At 58.5% G+C, this 18,399-nt stretch overlaps 1 protein-coding gene across 2 annotated transcripts; it reads left to right on the top strand.

Annotated features, from left to right (window-relative positions):
- The first annotated feature begins 3,378 nt into the window (after positions 1-3,378).
- On the top strand, positions 3,379-18,396 carry KCTD15 (potassium channel tetramerization domain containing 15). Of its 2 annotated transcripts, none has more exons than XM_067720970.1 (7): positions 3,379-3,529; positions 5,162-5,257; positions 6,807-6,899; positions 7,551-7,726; positions 12,618-12,762; positions 15,417-15,722; positions 16,846-18,396. In XM_067720970.1, the coding sequence occupies exons 3-7, from the start codon at positions 6,834-6,836 to the stop codon at positions 17,002-17,004; spliced, it is 852 nt and encodes a 283-aa protein (XP_067577071.1). In that variant the 5' UTR covers positions 3,379-3,529; positions 5,162-5,257; positions 6,807-6,833; the 3' UTR covers positions 17,005-18,396. The 2 variants fall into 2 exon arrangements, with proteins under 2 accessions (XP_067577071.1, XP_067577072.1); XM_067720971.1 differs by lacking the exon at positions 3,379-3,529 and adding an exon at positions 4,714-4,861.
- The last annotated feature ends 3 nt before the right edge of the window (positions 18,397-18,399 follow it).

Here is an 18,399-nt window from a genome sequence, read left to right as displayed (position 1 = left end):
CTGGAAGCCGCTTTGAAACATCCGGAGACTGAGGTCTTGTCCACAACACCTTGATGCAGGGCCTGAACCACATCGGCTTCATGTGAGCCCATGCAGAGCAGCCTCAAAGCAAGCTCAGGTTTGAACCCACTTTTTAAAATACGTGAACCATAACTGCTCAAGTGCTCGTCAAATCTACTGACGAAGCAAGTTCCATTCTGATTAGACTCACATCCCATTTCATCTCTTGGACTATAGTAATGAAACAAGATGTATTTCATAAGATGTTTCAGTATGTTTTCAGTCCTAATTATACATCTTCAATTAAAAAAAACAAAACCTCACCACTGCACTATATACCACAGATCATTAAATGCCTATCACAGCCCACGTCCAAGTCTCTCAATGTAAAAGATGGTTGACATTTAGCCGGGAACTTTTAAAACACTTGAGAATAAATTATGGCCCAAACTTACTCTTCTTAATGACACGTAAAAAGTTCAGCTCTTCAATAAAAGGATTCAGGAATATGAAAACAAAGTTCCCAGCAATATTAAGGAAATAAAGGTCTTTCAAAATGGTCAGTTCTTGTTTCAATTAAATTGTGCATTTTTAATATAGTTGGTATAAAGTGAAACGCTTAAAAAAACATCGAGGAATTTAAAATGAAATGGAACATCGTCTTTGCAGGGTCACCAGTACCACAGTGAGATTTGTCTCTTAAACAATGACACTTAGTATCTCTGTAGTTCCATGAATACTTTTGAAGTGTCATATTAAAACCAATCTCATGGCCTTGAGGCAAAGAGAAGCAATTAGTCTTGGAGTTGTGAATAAATAAAAATCCATTTATACACCCGTCCTTGACATGTACCTTGCAAATCTTAGAAACTTCATCTAGTGGGAAAAGAAATGTTAAATCATGAATACCAATACTAATCACATCGCCATGTGGCTTCCTAAAACAGTTTAGTTTATACCCATCTAAGTATTAATTTATATGTATATATTCATCCATATTGAACACAAAACAAAGAAGCTCTAGCAGGCACCTAGCGGGCGAGGGGAGAGGGGTGAGGGGCGATGGGGTCACAGGGGTGGCCCCATGACAGGCAAGTTTTCAGTGGGTCTCTGCTCAAATGGGAGCCTGGAGCACTCTTCCTCATGCCTCCCTCTTCCCCGCCCCCACCCCCAAGCACTCCAAGGCTTGAGAAGGGGGAAGTTTCTTTCCCTGAAGAAGTTTGGGGTGTCCACACACGCCTTTCTCCATGTGTGATCCCAGCCAGCATTTAAGGGAGGACACAGGAGATCAAAGTATTTGGATACTTGTTTCACTTCTTATTTGGGCCCGTCCCTCCAGCAGTGCCGGGTGGGGTGGGTGTAGATGGGAGCTTTGCTGCTCCTTGGCCTTGCGTAGCTCTGGAGAGACTGGGGCAGTCACCAAGGGGCAAAGCAGATCTGCTGGGCCTGGCCGAGATGTAGAGAGCAGACAGTGGTGCTGTCAGGCCCGAGCTGGGAGCCAAAAGCCCGGGGGCGCCAGGGCGTGGGGAGCTGAGTGGGCAGCCCATGGGCCGTGCGGGAGCCGCTGCACAGATCCCTGACCTACTTCCAGGGCCCCTTTCTCTTCAAGGAGCTGCTAAGAATCCATAAATTAAGGAAATTAACTGATGGGGCCTGCGGCATCTTTGTAAGCTATTTAAATCTATAAATTAACAACATCTTCTGCATATATCAAGTAATTGAACTAACTGCAGGGATGTAACTTTAATGAGAAAATTTCCCCCTTCTCCTGTAGTTCGAGCTCTAAAGTAAATAAATAAATAAAACCTTCCCTTAGGAGGAAAGTTTCTCCTTATTCCCGCGTGGAGAAGTTACAGTACGGCGGTGCGGGCCCTCTTTCCACGCGCGAGGTCTCCTGGTCAAGGGAGGCAGGCCCCCCACCTTGTCCTCTATTCACCAGCGCCCCTCCCGTGAGGGAAGCCGCTAGAGGGCGTCCAGGTCCGGCTGGAGCTCGGGGTGGGGGCCCCCGCGCCGTCCCCGGCCGGAGCGCACCGGTCCTCCAGCTCGAGCCTGGCTCTGGCCCGGGCGTCCCCGCAGCCGGACGGGGGCGCAGTGCAGGCCGGGCGCAGTGCACCGGAGGCTCCGCGCTCCGTTTCCTAGGAGCCGGGAAATGGTCCAGGAGGAGGAGGGGGGACGGGCGGGGCGCAAGGGAAACAGGAGAAAGAGGAAGGGGAGGAGGAGGTAGAAGAGGAGGAGGAAGGGGCAGCCGACTCGAGGACCAGGAGGGACGCCCCGGGCGCAGGCCTCAGCGCCGCGGGGAGTCTTGGCGGTAGACGTCTCCATCGCGCCGCGCGCGTAAAGGAAATGGCGCGTCTGGCGGCGGGGGGCCGGCCGGGCGCCCCCCGTGCGCCCCTCCCCCGCGGTGGCCGACCGCGTGTCCGCAGACGTCACGGGCGGCGCTGCTCCCCGGTAGAGGGGCAGCCGGGGCAGAGACCCGGGGAGGAAGGCCAGGGAGGGGGAGGGGCGGCACCGGCCCCCGGCTCCTCTGCAGCCCCGGCCGACTCGCAGCCCAGTTTCTTCCCAAGTCCCGCCCCTACCCTCGGGCGCCGCGGCGGCGGCTGCTCTCCTCTTTGTAACCGAGGAGTCAAGAAATGTGAGAAACGTGCCCTGTGTTACTTATTTGGGAGCCGAAAATTTATGCCCAGCTGAAAGCGCCCGGGGAAATATTACATCAGATGAAATGACAATGATTAAAATCAGCTTCTCCCCCGCCCCCTCCCGAGCCCGGAGGAGGCCCGGGCGCCGCGTGGCTGGCCGGCGGGGGGCGGGGGGCTGGGCGGCGGAGGGCGCGGGGGCCTGGGCGCATCGCTCCCGGGAGGGTCCTGGCGGAGGCCCCGGCGGGAAGGCGCGGACTCCGGGGGAGGCGGGTGGTGATCGCCCGGCTGAAGGAAGGGAAACGGCGCGTTTTTGTCGCCAAGCGCGGCAGGCGCGGGCGCGCGGAGCTAATTGCGACTCTAATCCTCTGCCCCGCGGCGCAGCCGAGCCCCGAGCCAGGAGTCGCCGCGCGCTCCCGCTCGCGCTCGCAGCGCTGGGTAATTTGGAGCCGGATCGCTGCCCTTTGCGTCCGGGCTCGGCCGCGACGGGACGCGGGCTACGGGCTAAGGTGGGGGGCTGGCTTTCTCGCCAGCAATCGGGGAAGGCCGCTGGAGAGAGAGGAGGGAGGAGAGGAGGTGGGAGCGGCGGGAGGGCAGCCGGAGAGCGGCGCGAAGAGGAGGCGGCGGCGGCGGCCGCGAGGAGGGGAGGAGGCGAGGGGAGGGCGGGGAGGGGAGGCCCCGGCGCGCCGCGCCGCGAGGGGCCGCGCGAAGCGGGGGCCGGGGCGGGAGGGGTGGGTGGGGGGAGGGTTGGGGGCGAGAGAGAAAGTAACTCCAGGACGAGACCGGAGCGACCCGCGCAGCAAGCAGAGGCGGCGAGGCTGCGCCCGGCGCCCGAGACCAGCGGCTGCGCGGGGCGGGGGCTGCGCCCGAGTCCGATCCGCCGCTCCGGCTCCGAGGTAAGCCTCGCGCGGGCGGCCACCGCTCAGCGACGCGCACCCCTGTCCCTAAAGTGGCTGCGATACCCAGAAAGTCGCCCGGCCGTGATTCGGACGTGGGAGGGGCGGCTGCTTTGTCCCGGTGCAGGGCGGCGGGGGCTGGCGGCACGGGGGCACCCAGCACAAAGGCCTGGTGCGGGAGGGGGGGACTGCCCACGTGGGCCGGCCCTGGCCCCGGGTGGACCCTCCCCACGCGGGCGGGCACCGAGCTTCCTGCCGCACGGGGAGGTGGGGGTGAGGGGGTGTTCACGTCCCGGCACTCGGGCCTCAGTGCCGGGCCGAGCGCCCTGCAGGGCCGGCGTGTTTCCGGGGTCAGAACCTGGCTCACGCAGCCGGGGCTTCGGCTGACTGGGCCCGGCTTGGTGTCCAAATCAGAGAGAGAAAAAGTCTCCAACGGGACAGATGTGTGTCCTCTGACGCCCACCCGCGAGTCCGAAACGGAGCGGGAGGGGCTGGTGGTCGTCCCAAGCGCGCGGGGTCTGGAGCCCCAGGCGGGCCGCGCGGAGACGCGATCGCCGACTCCGGATCCCCGATTCCCGCCGGTACCCCCTGACCTGGACGCGCGCACCGGCACACTCTCAAACAACCCCCCTCCCCCGTAGCTGGAGCGCGTTTTAGTCCTCCCGCGCCCCCCACCTCCGGCTGCAGAAAGATCAGCTTCAAGTTTTCACTCTGCGTCTCAAATGTGCATGAAGGAATTTAAGTGCACGAGTGAATAACAGCATTAGTTTCAATTAATTTTTTTTTAAATCCCGGCAACAATAAACTTTGAGAACAAAAGCGCTTTTACGTCCTTAATTAGGCGAGCTTCCCATCTATGGTCTCTAAGTATCTGCCTCTTGATTTAACTTTGTCTTCCGCCCCGCCCGTGCCGCACACCCTCGCGGTCCTGCAAGGCGCTCTGGGTGCCGCGGCCACCGCCGCCCGCGGCGCCGCCGGCCTGCACCCAGCCGGCTCCGGCCGCCCCGAACGAAGTTCACACCGGCCGGCGGGCTCCACGGCCGGGCTGGCGCGCGCCAGGTGGCCCGCCTGCCTCCCTTCCGGCCCGCCCCCTGGACGATTCTGCAGGCCCCTGGCCCTCTTGCCCGGGGCTGGCGCCCTGGGCGCAGACCTGAAGGGAGTTCTCGAGCCGCCTTCTGTTTACCTTTTATGGTTAAAATAACAGCTTAGCAAAGAAGCGACTTCACGAAGAAGCGATTTAGTGAAATCGTCTCAAGCTGCCGCAGCTCAGCCAGTTTAATCACCCCCAGAGAGCTGAACAACTGCGAGCACAATAGGACACAAAATCATTTTGTGTGTAAATGAGCGTGGCATTCTGCTCGCTTCCCTCTGCTCGGGCGGGCGGGGCTCGGTGGCGGGCGGGCGCGGGACCCCGGGCTCCCGCCGCAGCTTGGAGAAGCGGGTCAGTACCCAGCCGGTTTGGAAACCCGCGGGCCGTGCAGCACACGACCGCCGAGGCCCCTGCAACAGGCGGTTTGGCTGAGCCTCGGGAGGGGCGTGGCGAGCTGGGGCTGGTCGTGGGTTTGATGCTGGTGCTGGCGGAATGAACTTGTGTCTCTTCCTGCACCCACTTTATGCTTCTGACCTTGGCAGTGGTCTCGGGGAAAGGGTCGTTGTCCAGCACAGATGCGTTTGTCGGAGGGAGCAGTGGAGGTTCGCGGCAAGGCGTACAGCCTGGGGCTTCCAATGGTGAGTTTCTGGTGTGCCATGAACATCAGGTGGTGCCTGCGATGGAAAAGTCTGGGTGAGAACACGATCGAGCAGCTTTTGTGATGGGTACTTGGTGTTAAATGTCACTTCTGAGTAGTGTCCTGGCAGTAGGGCCGGCATTGTGCAGTCTGCTTTGATAGACGTTCCATCGGAATTCCTTCCAGCACAGTTTATCCTCAGTGTGGCTTTCCTTCTGACTCCTCCCCAGCAGAGCCTCCCAGGGCAGGATAGCCCATTCCTGAGATACGTTTTGGTTTCTCAGAACTTCCTTGAGATAAGTGACCTGGTTTTCTTTTTGAAGCTTGCGGGAACTCAGGAATGCCCAAAGCAGCAGACCCTGGACAGCTAGAAGTTAAACATGACTGTCTGCTAATAGCCACCCCCCACCGGTTTCCTGTCAGAGGACTTGCCAGGACACCGAGGGCAGGACAAATCCTGGGAGAGTGGCCCGGCTTAAATTTGCAGGATTTGATTCTCATTGGACCTTGGTTCATGTGTTAAAACTGGATGTTGAATTTCAAGGCACAAAGTCAATCCTTGAGAGAGGTTCGGGTTAAACCTGCAACGGATAAGTCCAGGTTTAGGTATATGGAAGCCAGTGGGGGCGGGGGGGTGATAGTCACTGTGCACGTCTCCCCCAGCCCCGGGTCAGTGGAAGGGGTCTGCTTAAACCTGCTCTCCTCCAGCTCTCCTGCATGGGGCCTGCAGGTGTTCTCAGACAGCTTCTAGAGACTGTGGGACAGGCTTATTTCAGGTGGTTGCGGCTGAGAGGAGAGGCAGGAGAGAGTGTTCATTAGCTGAGCTGCTGTCTCCTTCTGGCCAGCTTTCTCTAATGCCTTGGGGCTGTGATCCCAAAGGGATCTGGAATATATTAGGCACAGACAAGATCATTCCCGGGGTCTGGGGTGAAACTGCAGAGGTGCAGGCTGGGCAAACAAAGAGAAGTTTTCTTCTCTAAGGAGCCACAGGGGGAGCGGTGGCTTCCTAAGTGACTTTCGCTCTTCCCTGGCTTCTCTGTGTCCAGCCAGTTGCAAACTGCATCTTAACACTGCAGAGATGGTGTTCAAAGAGGTCCTGGGGCTCCGAAGCCCATGGAGGGTGGGGGGGATCCTCTCTGAGCTGTGGTTCCCAGGGTTCTCTCTGAAGTAAGAGGAGACATGCTTGGTAACGTGTCTCAAAACCAAAATACCAAGAAAATCAGATTTGTTCTGAAACATTTTGGGGGCAATAATGGTGAGCATATGTTTCAGTACTGTCATTAGCTGAATTAGCAGACATGGAGCTGCCCTGAAAACACATGTGAGTGAGTGTGTGTGTGTGTGTGTGTGTGTGTGTATAAGTAATCTCCTATGGCCCGGAGGCTTGCTTTGGGGTGTGGGGACAGGATAGTAGCGGGCAGTGTGGTAGGGCATGGGGTTCTGGGACGCATGTTCATAAAGGACGATTGTAAGCATCTTTGACTGGGAGACACGGCGCCCAGGACCCCTGAGGAGTAAGTCCTGTCTGGTTGTGTTGGTGCTTCCCACAGATACTCTGGGCAGCGATGGAAGCCTAGATGCCTCACCGCAAGGAGCGGCCGAGCGGGTCCTCGCTTCACGCCCACGGCAGCACTGGCCCCGCGGTGAGAGCCAGCAGGGTGGGCTGGGTCAAGGGCTGGTGTCCTCCTATTTGCCGTCTTCCCAAGCGCCAGCTCACTGGCTGCCCTTCCTCGCAGCTGCAGCCACAGCGGTGGCATTCAAGAGACGGCTGTTGACTGGCCGCACGATTATGTATTTTTTTTTGGAAACAAAAATGCTCTTAATTTGATGTGAAATTTACTACATGTATAAAACTCAATGCCTTAGGTGCTGAGGAAGTCCCTAATTTAGAGGTGTCTCGTTACTGAGACAAACTTGCAAAAACCCCTGAATCCCAATTCACAAATTGGTGATTCGTTTGTCAGGGGATATTTCACATCTAACACAGAAGCCCACGACCTTTAATTAGAATTTTGCAGTTTGTTTTATGCCCCTGGAGGCTGACACCTTGAAAAAAAATTTTTTTTTCTTGATTTCTTATTGCTAATAAGCATCTTTCTTTTTTCCCTCTGGTACTTTGAAGAAAATGATGCGAATACACTTAATTACAGTGGTGGCCACAATTTGTCAGCTGAATATGTGATCAGGCACAGGCAGAAGTGATCTGATTAGATCTGTGATCACATTGGCAGTAAAAGGAGTGCATAGCTCCGTCGTGGAGAAACCCTTGTTTTGTGCCTTGTTTCCATCTCCAGGAGGGAGGAAGCATGTCTCGGTTGTCTCTCACCCGGTCGCCTGTGTCTCCCCTGGCCGCCCAGGGGATCCCACTGCCAGCCCAGCTCACTAAGTCCAACGCGCCTGTGCACATCGACGTGGGCGGCCACATGTACACCAGCAGCCTGGCCACGCTCACCAAGTACCCTGACTCCAGGTAAGAGCCGAGCCCCTCATGGCACCGGGGCGTGCAGTGGTGACAGGCAGCATCTGTAGCCTGCTACCAGCCAACACGCAGGGCTCTCCAAGGCCCCCCTGCTCCTAGACCTGGGGAACTGGGGTTCAGGAAGCTGAGTGCCCCTGTCAATGGCCGCTTTGCACAGGGACTTGTGACCCTGAGCTGGTGGCATTGGTAGTGTTAGGGGGAGTTCCTGACTCACTGGCAGAGGCCACTTTTCAGAGCCAGCCCCGCCTGCAGCTGGCCAGCAGCTGGCTGGGGAACCTCATGTTCCTTCAGGTTACTCTTGAGTGAGACTCAAGCCCGGCCTTTGCAGGGGACCGTTCGTGAGCAATGCTGCGTACTTCTTGGCGTCATGCTGGGGAGAAATAGTCCATCCTGTTTCCGAGCCTAACCCTTGGGATAGAGCATAAGGGGAAGGGTGAGGGGCAGCTGCAATTTGTCCTCTTTGCCTGTTTGGGTGGCCACTGCTGGACCCTAAGGGCTAGCAGCAGGCTCCCTTGGATTTGGGGGGGTTGCAGCGACTGGCTAGGAATTCCGTGATGTTCGGGAGTATCCACAGCTGTGGACAAGCATGAGCCACATACCGCCATCAGCGGGCAAAGCGTCTCCGACCAGGACCCTCCCTGCAGGGAGCTTTACACTCCGCCCAGCTCCCCGGTGCTCCTGACTCCTGGACTCATCTGTGGGAGGCGCCGGGCACTGCTGACTCTCCTGCTTTTGCCTCTCAGGCATTTCTCTCCTAGGGGCAGACCTGGCTTCCGCCTGTAACAGCAGGGCTGGCCAGAGGTGGGACGGGTCTCTGAGCATCTCCTGGAGATGATGCCGCACGCTACTTGCTGAGCCGGGGACCGCTCGCTCCTGGTACAGTGAGGCGGCCACCACTGAGGGCTGGCGGCGGGAGGGCCACGGCTGCAGGGCATCACCTCTGTTTTAGACATTTAAAATAAAAAGAGGAGTTAATTAATCCCCCAGACACCGAGGGGGAGCGGCTCCGGGAAGCTTTCTGATCCGGCTGCCTCGTCGCCGGTGTGGCCGCGCAGAGCACGGAGGATTCATAGCGTGTGGAAGTGGCGGCTTTGGGAGCTCGTTGGAGGCCAGGGTGGCGCCCTCCAGGGGGGAGTGCTGGAGGTGGATGCGGTGTGTCGTTCAGAATTTGGGGCATCGGGTGCAGGTGACGGTTGGAGCTTCGCTCCCTCAGCAGACAGAGGCTAGGCCTGGGGCGCTTGTGACCTGGGGGTCTCGGAGGGGCAGCATCCGGGAGGCCACGTCAGCCGTGTCGGCCTGGCGCTCTCTGGCAGAGCCCTGTCGAGGATGGGAGATGGATTCCACTTATTTAATTTCAATTTAGCCTTCTGCGGCATTCGCGCCTTGTTTGAGATAGATCATCCCTTAATCGGTCGACGACGTCTGTGAGTGAAATTCATGAAACCCTTGCCCACAACGTCTCTGAAGAGTGTTCCCTGAAATCAGACACTTGCCTTTCTGGAGTAATCATGGCCCAGGCCTGCGGGGAACGGCCTCCTCATTCTGTCTCCAGGCTGCTGCCTGGAACAGGGCGGGCAGGGGGTGGTCCTCCCCTCCCAGACCCACAGCCCGTCCTCACCCATTGTCCTGCTCTGATGTGGGGCGGGCCATCTTGCTGGCCCGTGACCTTTGGGACCCGCGGGCCAGCAGGATGTGCCCAGAGCGGGTGGCGGTCTGCATTCTTTCCTGGGGCCTCAGGATGGATCTGTTCTGCCTGGATGGCTTCCGGCTCACAGGAGAGCTGCTCCTCAGGCCTGAAGCTTGGGCCTAGAGGCCAGTGGAGGGTGGTGTGACCTGTAGGACAGTCAGGACAGTGGGTCAGGCCAGGCCTGAGAAGTGGGTTGGGCAGCTCTGCTGGCCAGAGCCCCTCAGATCTCTCTCATCCTTCTTTGAGTAAATTATTAAAATTAAAAAACTGTTTTTCACTAATTCTGGAAACAAAGGTCAATCCCTCATCCAGGGTCACCGACGTATAAGTCACCTGGAGATGGAGAATTGTGTTAAGGTCACCGGGGGTGGAGGGGGTTCTGGATGTCAGCAAAGTCCCACCCTGGGCAATGCCGGGAGCGCCCCCCAGCCCCTCAGGTCCCGGTGCCCACAGAGCTGTGCCTGGGCTCCTGGTTCTTGGCAAGGCAGGGAGTGCCAACGGGTCCTCGCCCAGAGCCGGCCCCGCCCAGCTGCCCGGGGCTGGGAGTGGACTCCTGTGTCTGCCAGCGCACTTGGAACATCGTTTAGCTCCTGCCATGGCAGCCCCACGCTTGCGTTCATCCTCGCTGTGGGAAGCAACAAATTAAGATGTCCAGGAACTTTAGAACTAATAAAACCTGCCACTGAAACATGCAGGAAATTGGAGCCGAGGCTTAAAAAAAAAAAAGGAAGAAAGAAGAAAAAGAAAACAACCCCTATCAGCTGGGGTCAGAACCGGCCAGCTTATTCTGTGGAAGACTTCTGAAGTTGGTACCCCGAACCTGCAGTCTCCCTCAGAGAGTGGCCTGCGGTGGCAATGGACTCTTAAGACCACACACACGTGTCGGGAGCTCCCTTTGAAGTGACTAACCTTCCCTCAAGCTGCTCATGTCCTTGATAGCTTCAGACCCTGAGGGCATGAAAGGCCTTAGTCTGTGAAGAGACACCGAACCTGGAAAGACCTAGAACCAGCCAGTCCTGAAATAAGGCAGATTGAGAGCCTTCTAGCCTTGGACCCATAAGACAACCTAGAACCCAGGAAGCCCTGGAATGTGGTGGATTGGGAGTCGTCTAGACCAGCAGGTCTGGAGCTTCACAGCCTGATGTCAGGAGGGTTTGCAACACAAGCAGCCGTGGGACATTGCTTGCTGCACAGAGCTTGAGCTCAGCCAGGGAGGGTGGAGAAAATTGCAGGGAGACTGAGGCTTCACACGTGCTGGCTCACCTATGGAAATGGCTCTCACTTCTTCCTGCTGGTGCCACGTGGGGTCCCTCAGCAGTCTGCGGATGACTGCCCGTGGCACCTGGTGCCTCGCTCGGTCCTGTCTGTCTCCAGGGCTGCTGGGTGGCCCTTATTCTGATACCTGGACGCCCAAGCTCTGCTGAGGTCAGGTCTTGGGGAGTTTGAGGCCTGGAATAGGCCTTGGAGCCCACAGAGCTGTGCAGCGGGGCTGTGTTCTCCAGTATCATTGTCATCAGGCCTGGGGGTTGATGGGGCTCCGTGGCCTTTGGAGCTCTGAGATGAGCTGTATGTGGGTGACCGCAGCACTGGTTCCACAGGCTCGGGCCTCTCCACACCTCCCCATGGGCTCTGGCCTGCTCATGCCCTTCTACGAGGCAGCCTTGCCCTTTATATGGCCCCGCTGGGCCATGTCCCCAGAGTGAGAACAGGTTAGTCACTCTACCCCTGGGCAGACCCTCCTGGCCAATGCCTGAAGTGTACCAGGCCACCAGAGCGGCTGGTGTCAATGGAAGGCCCCGAGAGAGGCTTTGGGTGCCGTGACCCCCCAGCTCATTGCCCTGGCACACAGTGGCAGGAGTGGGGCAGGGCCTGCGGAGGGGGCTGCTGAGGGAGAGGGGAGCCTTCCTGGGAGGCTTGTACAGGTTGGGCTGGAAGGCCTGGGGCCCAGGTCGGGGCCACCCTTCTCCCGGGCTGTGCAGGGTCCAGCTGGGGACATGTATGTGGCCCTGCCTGTCGGCCGAAGGATGTCTGGAGATGCTGCCCCTGGGGAGACGCCGCCGACCTCCCTGCAGTTCCCGAGTCAAGCTCTTGGCTGTCCCCACCCCTCTTCGGGGTATCCTAACTCTCCCCCCCGGGGCCTGGGGTCTGCAGGGGAAGTTAGCCAAACCAGAGCCTGCCGCCCTGGGAAGTGGGGAGGCCTGGTTCCTCCTCCCTGGAGTGGAGAGGGCCAGGCATCAGGGCGCCCCGAGAGCCTGCTGCAGGTCCTGTGCTTCTGTCAGAGCCACTGTCCTTCAGAAGGTGGGGTGCTGGGACCTGGCCTCCCCTCGCGGTCCCCTCCCCAGTGCACACTCGCTGTAGCACACGTGCACGCATTGGAGCACGTGTGTGCGCTGTTCTGTGTGCATCCACGCTGGTATGTGTGTACACACTGGGGTGTGCGTGTGTGTGTGTGTGTGTGTGTGTACGTGCGTGCACTGTAGCTGCACACACACGTGCTGTCCCCGGTGCCTGCCTCTGTTCTCCCCTAGGGTTCCCTGAGCGCAGAGCTGTGGGTGGTTCGTCTGTGAGTTTGTTGAGCGTACGTAGCTGTGTCTCTGGTGGACCCGTGCTGCCTGGTGTGTCCCGCACCGGATGTGTCTGGGTCTGCCTGTGGTTTGTGTGTTGTGAGCGAGGGGACCATGTGACGCCGTGCCTGCTGCCCGGGTGTGTCCTGTCCGCTGCTCGTTCACGCAGGTTGGGGGAGGTGGATGTGTGTGACCCGGGAGCGTGGCAGCTGGTTTACATGTGTTCACTGGACGGGCGGCCGTGAGCTGGCGTGTCTGGTGGTCAGTGGGGGTTTTCTGGGCGGTTCTGTCCAGCAAGGGTTTGTGTGCGTGGGACGGGGTGGCTGTGTCTGTGTCTCGCTGTGGTTTTCCAGGCCTGTAGCCTGTGTCAGCGGGCAGGCGGGCGTACAGAGCCGGGTGTGCCTCTCTCTGGCTGTGGCTTGTGCGTGTAGGCGGGGCGTGTGCATGTGCTGGTTGCCGCGCTGGTGTGCCGGCTGCCGCTGGTGTGTGCAAACATCCTTTTCAGTCCTGGCGCAGCCCAGAGTCACCGTGTAAGGCCCCTCGCCCCTCCAGCAGGGCGAGCTCTAAGGAGTCGGGGTGGGGCAGGTGGACCCGCCCTTCCATCCCACATCTCCGCCCCCATCTCTCCCAGAATAAGCCGCCTCTTCAATGGCACCGAGCCCATCGTCCTGGACAGTTTGAAGCAACATTATTTCATCGACCGGGATGGGGAGATTTTCCGCTATGTCCTGAGCTTCCTGCGGACGTCGAAACTGCTGCTCCCAGATGACTTCAAGGTCAGTCCGCAGCTGGCAGCTGCGCGGCACACTGCCTGTGCGGTGGCGTTCCACAGGGTAGGCTGTGACTTCATAAATGGACCCACAGTTGTCACGGCAACCATAAAAACTTAAACGATGAAGCCGAGGGCTAAATCAGTTTTCCTAAACTAATTTTGTTTTCTCACATTTTTAGCTTATTTATCAGGGTGTAACAGCAGTTAAGCAGCGGCAGCGGCGCTTACCCCGGTTTCATGTTTGTCGTGTTGAACGACTGTCGTGTGCCGGAGTTACAGGAGTTAGAGGTTCCCAGATCTGTTCCTCGTAGGCACTTGGCAGGGGGAAAACTGATCCAGTCCAAACACCCTTAAACAAAAGCTTGCCCCCAGGTCTCCGGGCGAGCCTGTCTGCGGCAGCCGACCTGGTTCTGAGAGTCCTGCCTCCGGTGCTGGGCTCCTCACGGCATGGGGATCCCGGAGGCAGGAAGCCCATGCCTGGGCTACCCCAGCTCCAACCAGCAAATGTCCTTCCTTTCTTTCTTCCTGCCAGCACCCAGAGGACCCCAGTGGCCCTGGGGCTGTTTCATCCCTCATTCAGTTCAGTTCCTGGGTGCCAACAGCCGAACTCCGGCTGAACATGCAGTGAAAGACAAGGCAGACATGGGTCCTGTCCCCATAGTGGTTACGGTCTAGTGGGAAGACAGACGATGAACCAAAAAACACTTGAATTCCACAGGGGCAAACACTTCAGAGAAGCAGAGAGCACTGTGAGAGGGAACCACGCGGAGAGCGGGCCCGGGTGGGTTTGGAGGCAAGGCTGTTTCTCTGGGTGATGGTGGAGGAACGGGGGCAGACAGGTGTGAGGGCCTTGGTGGGAAGCGGAGAGGGGAGGGCAAGGAGCTGGATGGGTGGCAGCCTGGGACCGTATGAACTGGGAAGGAAAGAGCAGGAAGGAAGGCTTCTGCTTGGTGTCAGGACCTTGGTGGCCGGCTCAGCATTCGGCTTTTTACCCTGAATGCAGTGGAAGGGTTGTGAGTAGGGCCATGACCGTCAGATCTGTTGTGTGGAAAAGGATATGCAGGGGAGCAGGAGGGTAGAGGCAGTGAAGGTGGAACAGAGTCGGTAGATCAGATTCACGCTTAGGAAGAAGATGCAGGAGCCACGGGTGTGGATGGAGAGGGTCGGGGGCTCTCGAGGGCGCCTCTGGCCTGCAGCTTGAGTCCTGAGTGGCTGTGTGGAGGCCCAGGGTAGAACAGGCTGTGGGGGAGGGGCACCGCACTCCTGTGTGGAAGAGCTGGTGGGGCACCCGGGGGAGATGTTCTGGGCTATGAGGAAGGAAGTGGGGTTGTTGGTTTGCAGACATCGTTTCAAACCTTGCATGGATGAGAGCAAAGGCCCGGCATGGTGCCCTGAGGAGCCCCTGTGGAGGGACAGGATGGGTTCTTTTAAATGTTTGAATTTTATTTTATTTATTTTTTATACAGCAGTTCTTATGAGTTACCTATTTTATACATATTAGTGTACACATGTCAATCCCAATTTCCCAATTCATCCCACCACCATCCTACCCCCCGCCACTTTCCCCCCTCGGTGTCCATACGTTTGTTCTCTACATCTGTGTCTCTATTTCTGCCCTGCAGACCGGTTCATCTGTACCATTTTTCTAGGTTCCACATACACGTGTTAATATACGATATTTGTTTTTCTCTTTCTGACTTACTTCACTCTGTAAGACAGTCTCTAGCTCCACAGGATGGGTTCTTGACTGATAACAGGCCTGAGGAGGCTTCCCCTGGGGTGACTCCGAAAGCTGGGGTCAGTCAGCAGGAGGAACGGACTTAGGGACAGTGGGGTGGGCCCGGCTTTGGGGGTTGGGCTTCCTTGACTCCCCCCCAGGGGTCCTCAGGCTCACCAGCCGGACTTGAGCTGAGTGGTGTGGTCATGGGTCCTCAGCTACTCAGGGCTGGGGTGGGTGTGGGTGGACATGTGTTTGACCGGGGCAGTGGTCTGATCATCAGGGCCTGAGGGGTGGTTGGTGCGAGCCCGCCAGCCCGGGAGTGGGCTGCTGGTGAGAGGTGGGTGTCCCCCAGACACCTCCTCACACTGCCTGCAAGGGCAGGGGCCGACCTTGTCCTTTAAGCTTCACCCCGTCTTTGAGCTGGATGTTTACATCCATTTTATAGATGAGGAAACTGAGGCTCAGAGAAGGTCTGGTAGATAATGATGCCGAAAATCCAACCCAGACAGGTCTGTTTCGCCTCCCTGCCCCGCAGTGAGCTCCTCCAGGGCAGGTGAGGACGGGGCTGCCCCGTGCCTTGCTGACAAATCAGTAGGTTTCCAGGCATCCGCACAGCCTCTGGCTCCTCTAACCTAGCCTCCGGGTCTATCCAGAGGCTTCTCCCTGCTTCAGGGGGATGAAGCCACCCCCAGTGCTTGGGACCAGATGGAAGAGCTCATGGGGTCTTGGGACAGGTGCACACCAGCCGCTGCCTGCATGGAGGCAACACCTTTTTGGGGGGCACACATTCAGCTGAGACTCGTTTTCCCCATCCCTACAATGGGGACAAACCATCCCAGACCACACTGTGCCCTGGGGGTGCGGGGTGTGAGGGGGGGGCCCCCTGGAGCCGGCCCGGCACATCCCCACCACCCCCAGCCGTGTGTGCGTGCCCACAGGACTTCAGCCTGCTGTACGAGGAGGCGCGCTACTACCAGCTGCAGCCCATGGTGCGCGAGCTGGAGCGCTGGCAGCAGGAGCAGGCGCAGCGGCGCCGCAGCCGGGCCTGCGACTGCCTGGTGGTGCGGGTCACGCCGGACCTGGGTGAGCGGATCGCGCTCAGCGGCGAGAAGGCTCTCATCGAGGAGGTCTTCCCCGAGACCGGGGACGTCATGTGCAACTCGGTCAACGCCGGCTGGAACCAGGACCCCACGCACGTCATCCGCTTCCCGCTCAACGGCTACTGCCGGCTCAACTCGGTGCAGGTGAGGGCTGGCCGGCCGCCGCCTCCCCCGTGCCTCGCCGACGCCCTCCGGCGGCAGAGGGAGATAGAGGGAGGCTCGGTCCCGGCAATGGCGAGGCCCTCCGTGCCGTCTTACAGAAAAGGCAACAATGTGTCGATGCATAATTTATGTCCCGCTCATAATTAAATGATGGCGCCTGGGGGATGGACTTAAAAAAATTGATCTATGCTTTTTTTTTTTTCTTTCCCGAAAGGATGTTCTATAAAAATGGCCTAGAGTATTTTCAACAAAGTGTGCTTCATTTGACACCCAGAGTCTGACTTTGGATTCAGATTAAACCCAGGCAGTGGGAGCAGCAGGTCAGAGGCTGAGAGTGGCGGCGGCCTGGAGCCCCCCTACTCATCATGCTGCCCGGGGCCACCAGCACCCAAACAGCCGCCCCGTGCGTGTTTGGACTGGCTTTCCCCAGAGGGGTCTAAGAGCTGGGAAGCCCCACGTGGAGTGGAGGCCTATTTTCCATCAGCTCTTCCAGACCCAAGAGCAGACTCCTATTTCAGGCTTGGGGCAGAGTGGACTTTGTGGGGAAAATTCCACAAGCTGTCCGTCAGAACTTGCTAGGTGCAGGACCCAGGTGTCAGACACAGTGACCAGGCCCTGCCCTCACAGAGGCGCAAGCCCGCCCACGTGGACACGGAGACCTGCAGAGACTCAGACATCAGGAGGACGCCTCCTCTCCACCCCAAGCTCCCTTGAGCTGATGGGCCCCCAGGCATCAAACCATCTGGGACTCGCAGCTCAGGGAAGCAGGTGGCTGCCCAGAGGCTGGGGGCAGGGTCTCTATTACTGGGGCCTCAGTGAGGGAGGGGGACTTGGAACCATGTGTCTGGAGAGAGAGGGGCCCAATCAAGGTTGTGGACCCCTGAGGGCAGCAGGGTTTGGCTGTTTGAGGGGCCCTGGGGCCTGGCCGCCCCTGTCCCTTCTGTGGCTGCCCCGCTGGATGTTCTGCAGGGACTTCTGTCAGGAAGCAAGACATGTCTTAACAGGAGAAGGTAGCTTGCCCGGGGCTAGTGCCCACTTGCCCACCAGGCAGGGCAGGCAGACTCTTACAGCTGGGCGGGACTGACCCCTGTTTCTTCCCCGGCAGGTCCTGGAGAGGCTGTTCCAGAGGGGTTTCAGCATGGCTGCGTCCTGCGGGGGTGGCGTGGACTCGTCCCAGTTCAGTGAATATGTGCTTTGCCGGGAGGAGCGGCGACCGCAGCCCACGCCCACTGCTGTCCGAATAAAGCAGGAGCCCCTGGACTAGGCCCTGCCTCGGTGCCCACCTGAGGCCTTTGGGCCCTGGGGACACCCCAGGGACCAGGAAACAGTACTGGGGAGTTCTGCCTATGCCTGCTTAGCGGTGGCCATGAGACTGAGGGTGGGGCTGGAGGGTCCAAAGCCTGCCCAGAGAGCCCCAAGGCCCCATGTGTCATGGCAACAGAATGTGGGATGCTGGAGGCATGTCCACTGAAGGACTGTTGATGTGACCCAAAGATGCCGAGGTGGGAGAACTCGGCCACCAGTTGTCTGGGCCCCTCAGCTCCCAGTCCGGTCCTCGGGGCTCCGCGTGTGCCAAGGCAGGGTCAGCAGAGGCCTCCCCAGTGCACGCCGAGGAGCTGTCCATCCTTCACCACACGGCAGACTCCAGTGGGTCTCCTTGCGTCAGAGATGGCTTATTTTTCTACAGTATTTAAGACGGAAGTAACTGTAAGTGCACAAGTCAGAGAGGCCGACAAGGACCGACGCTTCTTCATCTGGTGCTCAGCTCAGTCGGACGCGCAGCATGTCTGCATGGGGGGTAGAAGAGCTGCTGGACGCTCGGGCCCAGGTGCCCGCAGAGCAGGGCTTGGAAACTTCTGGTTCCTGCTCTAGGAGCAGGTGCAGGGATGGCGGTGCCACAGGGGCTGAAACTGGGCTCCCACGGGGTGGGGCTGCTGGGAGGAGGGTGGCACAGGTGTGGGGGATGGATAGCTGTGGAGCCACTTGAGACCCTACCTTTGCTGCCACCTGGGGCACAGGCCACACTTGAGAGCCACCTGACCAACTAATGCCCAGGGCCTTCGATTCCTGTCTATGCGTGCGCACACCTGGGCTCCCATAGAAGTCATCTCCCCATCGGGACCAGCCACGGGGCCACACCACATCCTTACCTCAGGAATGGGCCCCACGGTGAAGGGGCCCATCTGTCAGCAGCATCCTCTGGGTCCCCAGCTCAGGAAGCCGTCCCCCACTCTGATTTTCCCACACTCATATGCACACTGAATTTTAATTAGACTGTTACACTAGCTTGCCAGTAAGACCCGGACAGAGTCATACCTTGGGTTCTTGGCCCCGGATTCCAACGAGGACTGCCTCTGAGGGGTCCTCACAGACCTGCTGCCTCTCAGATGACAGGCCCAAAGATGGATACCGCCTGCCTTGTCACACACAGTTCCCCTCCCCTCCCCTCCCGAGATGGCTCTTTCCCAGGTTGGAGAAACCGCAGAGAACTGCTGGGTGGGCGGGGCGTCCTGGCCAGCACTGCCCCTTGTACGATGCCTGTAGACTTGTATATGACTCCTTTAATATTGTAAAGATGCTGATGTACAATTGTCGCGTGTTTGTGTAAACACATTATGTTCCTAGTTCATGCCATAAATGATGCTATAAAGCGAAAGAC

This window comes from Pseudorca crassidens, chromosome 20 (genome assembly GCF_039906515.1).
Source record: "Pseudorca crassidens isolate mPseCra1 chromosome 20, mPseCra1.hap1, whole genome shotgun sequence".
NCBI classification, from domain to species: domain Eukaryota; kingdom Metazoa; phylum Chordata; class Mammalia; order Artiodactyla; family Delphinidae; genus Pseudorca; species Pseudorca crassidens.
This window is presented reverse-complemented; position numbering and strand designations above follow the sequence as displayed.

Coding starts and splice junctions, on each gene's coding strand:
- KCTD15 (XM_067720970.1), top strand. CDS start 6,834: ATGCCTCACCGCAAGGAGCGGCCGAGCGGGTCCTCGCTTCACGCCCAC. Junction 7,727..12,617: donor ACCAAGTACCCTGACTCCAG/GTAAGAGCCGAG, acceptor CATCTCTCCCAG/AATAAGCCGCCTCTTCAATG. Junction 12,763..15,416: donor TGCTCCCAGATGACTTCAAG/GTCAGTCCGCAG, acceptor GCGTGCCCACAG/GACTTCAGCCTGCTGTACGA.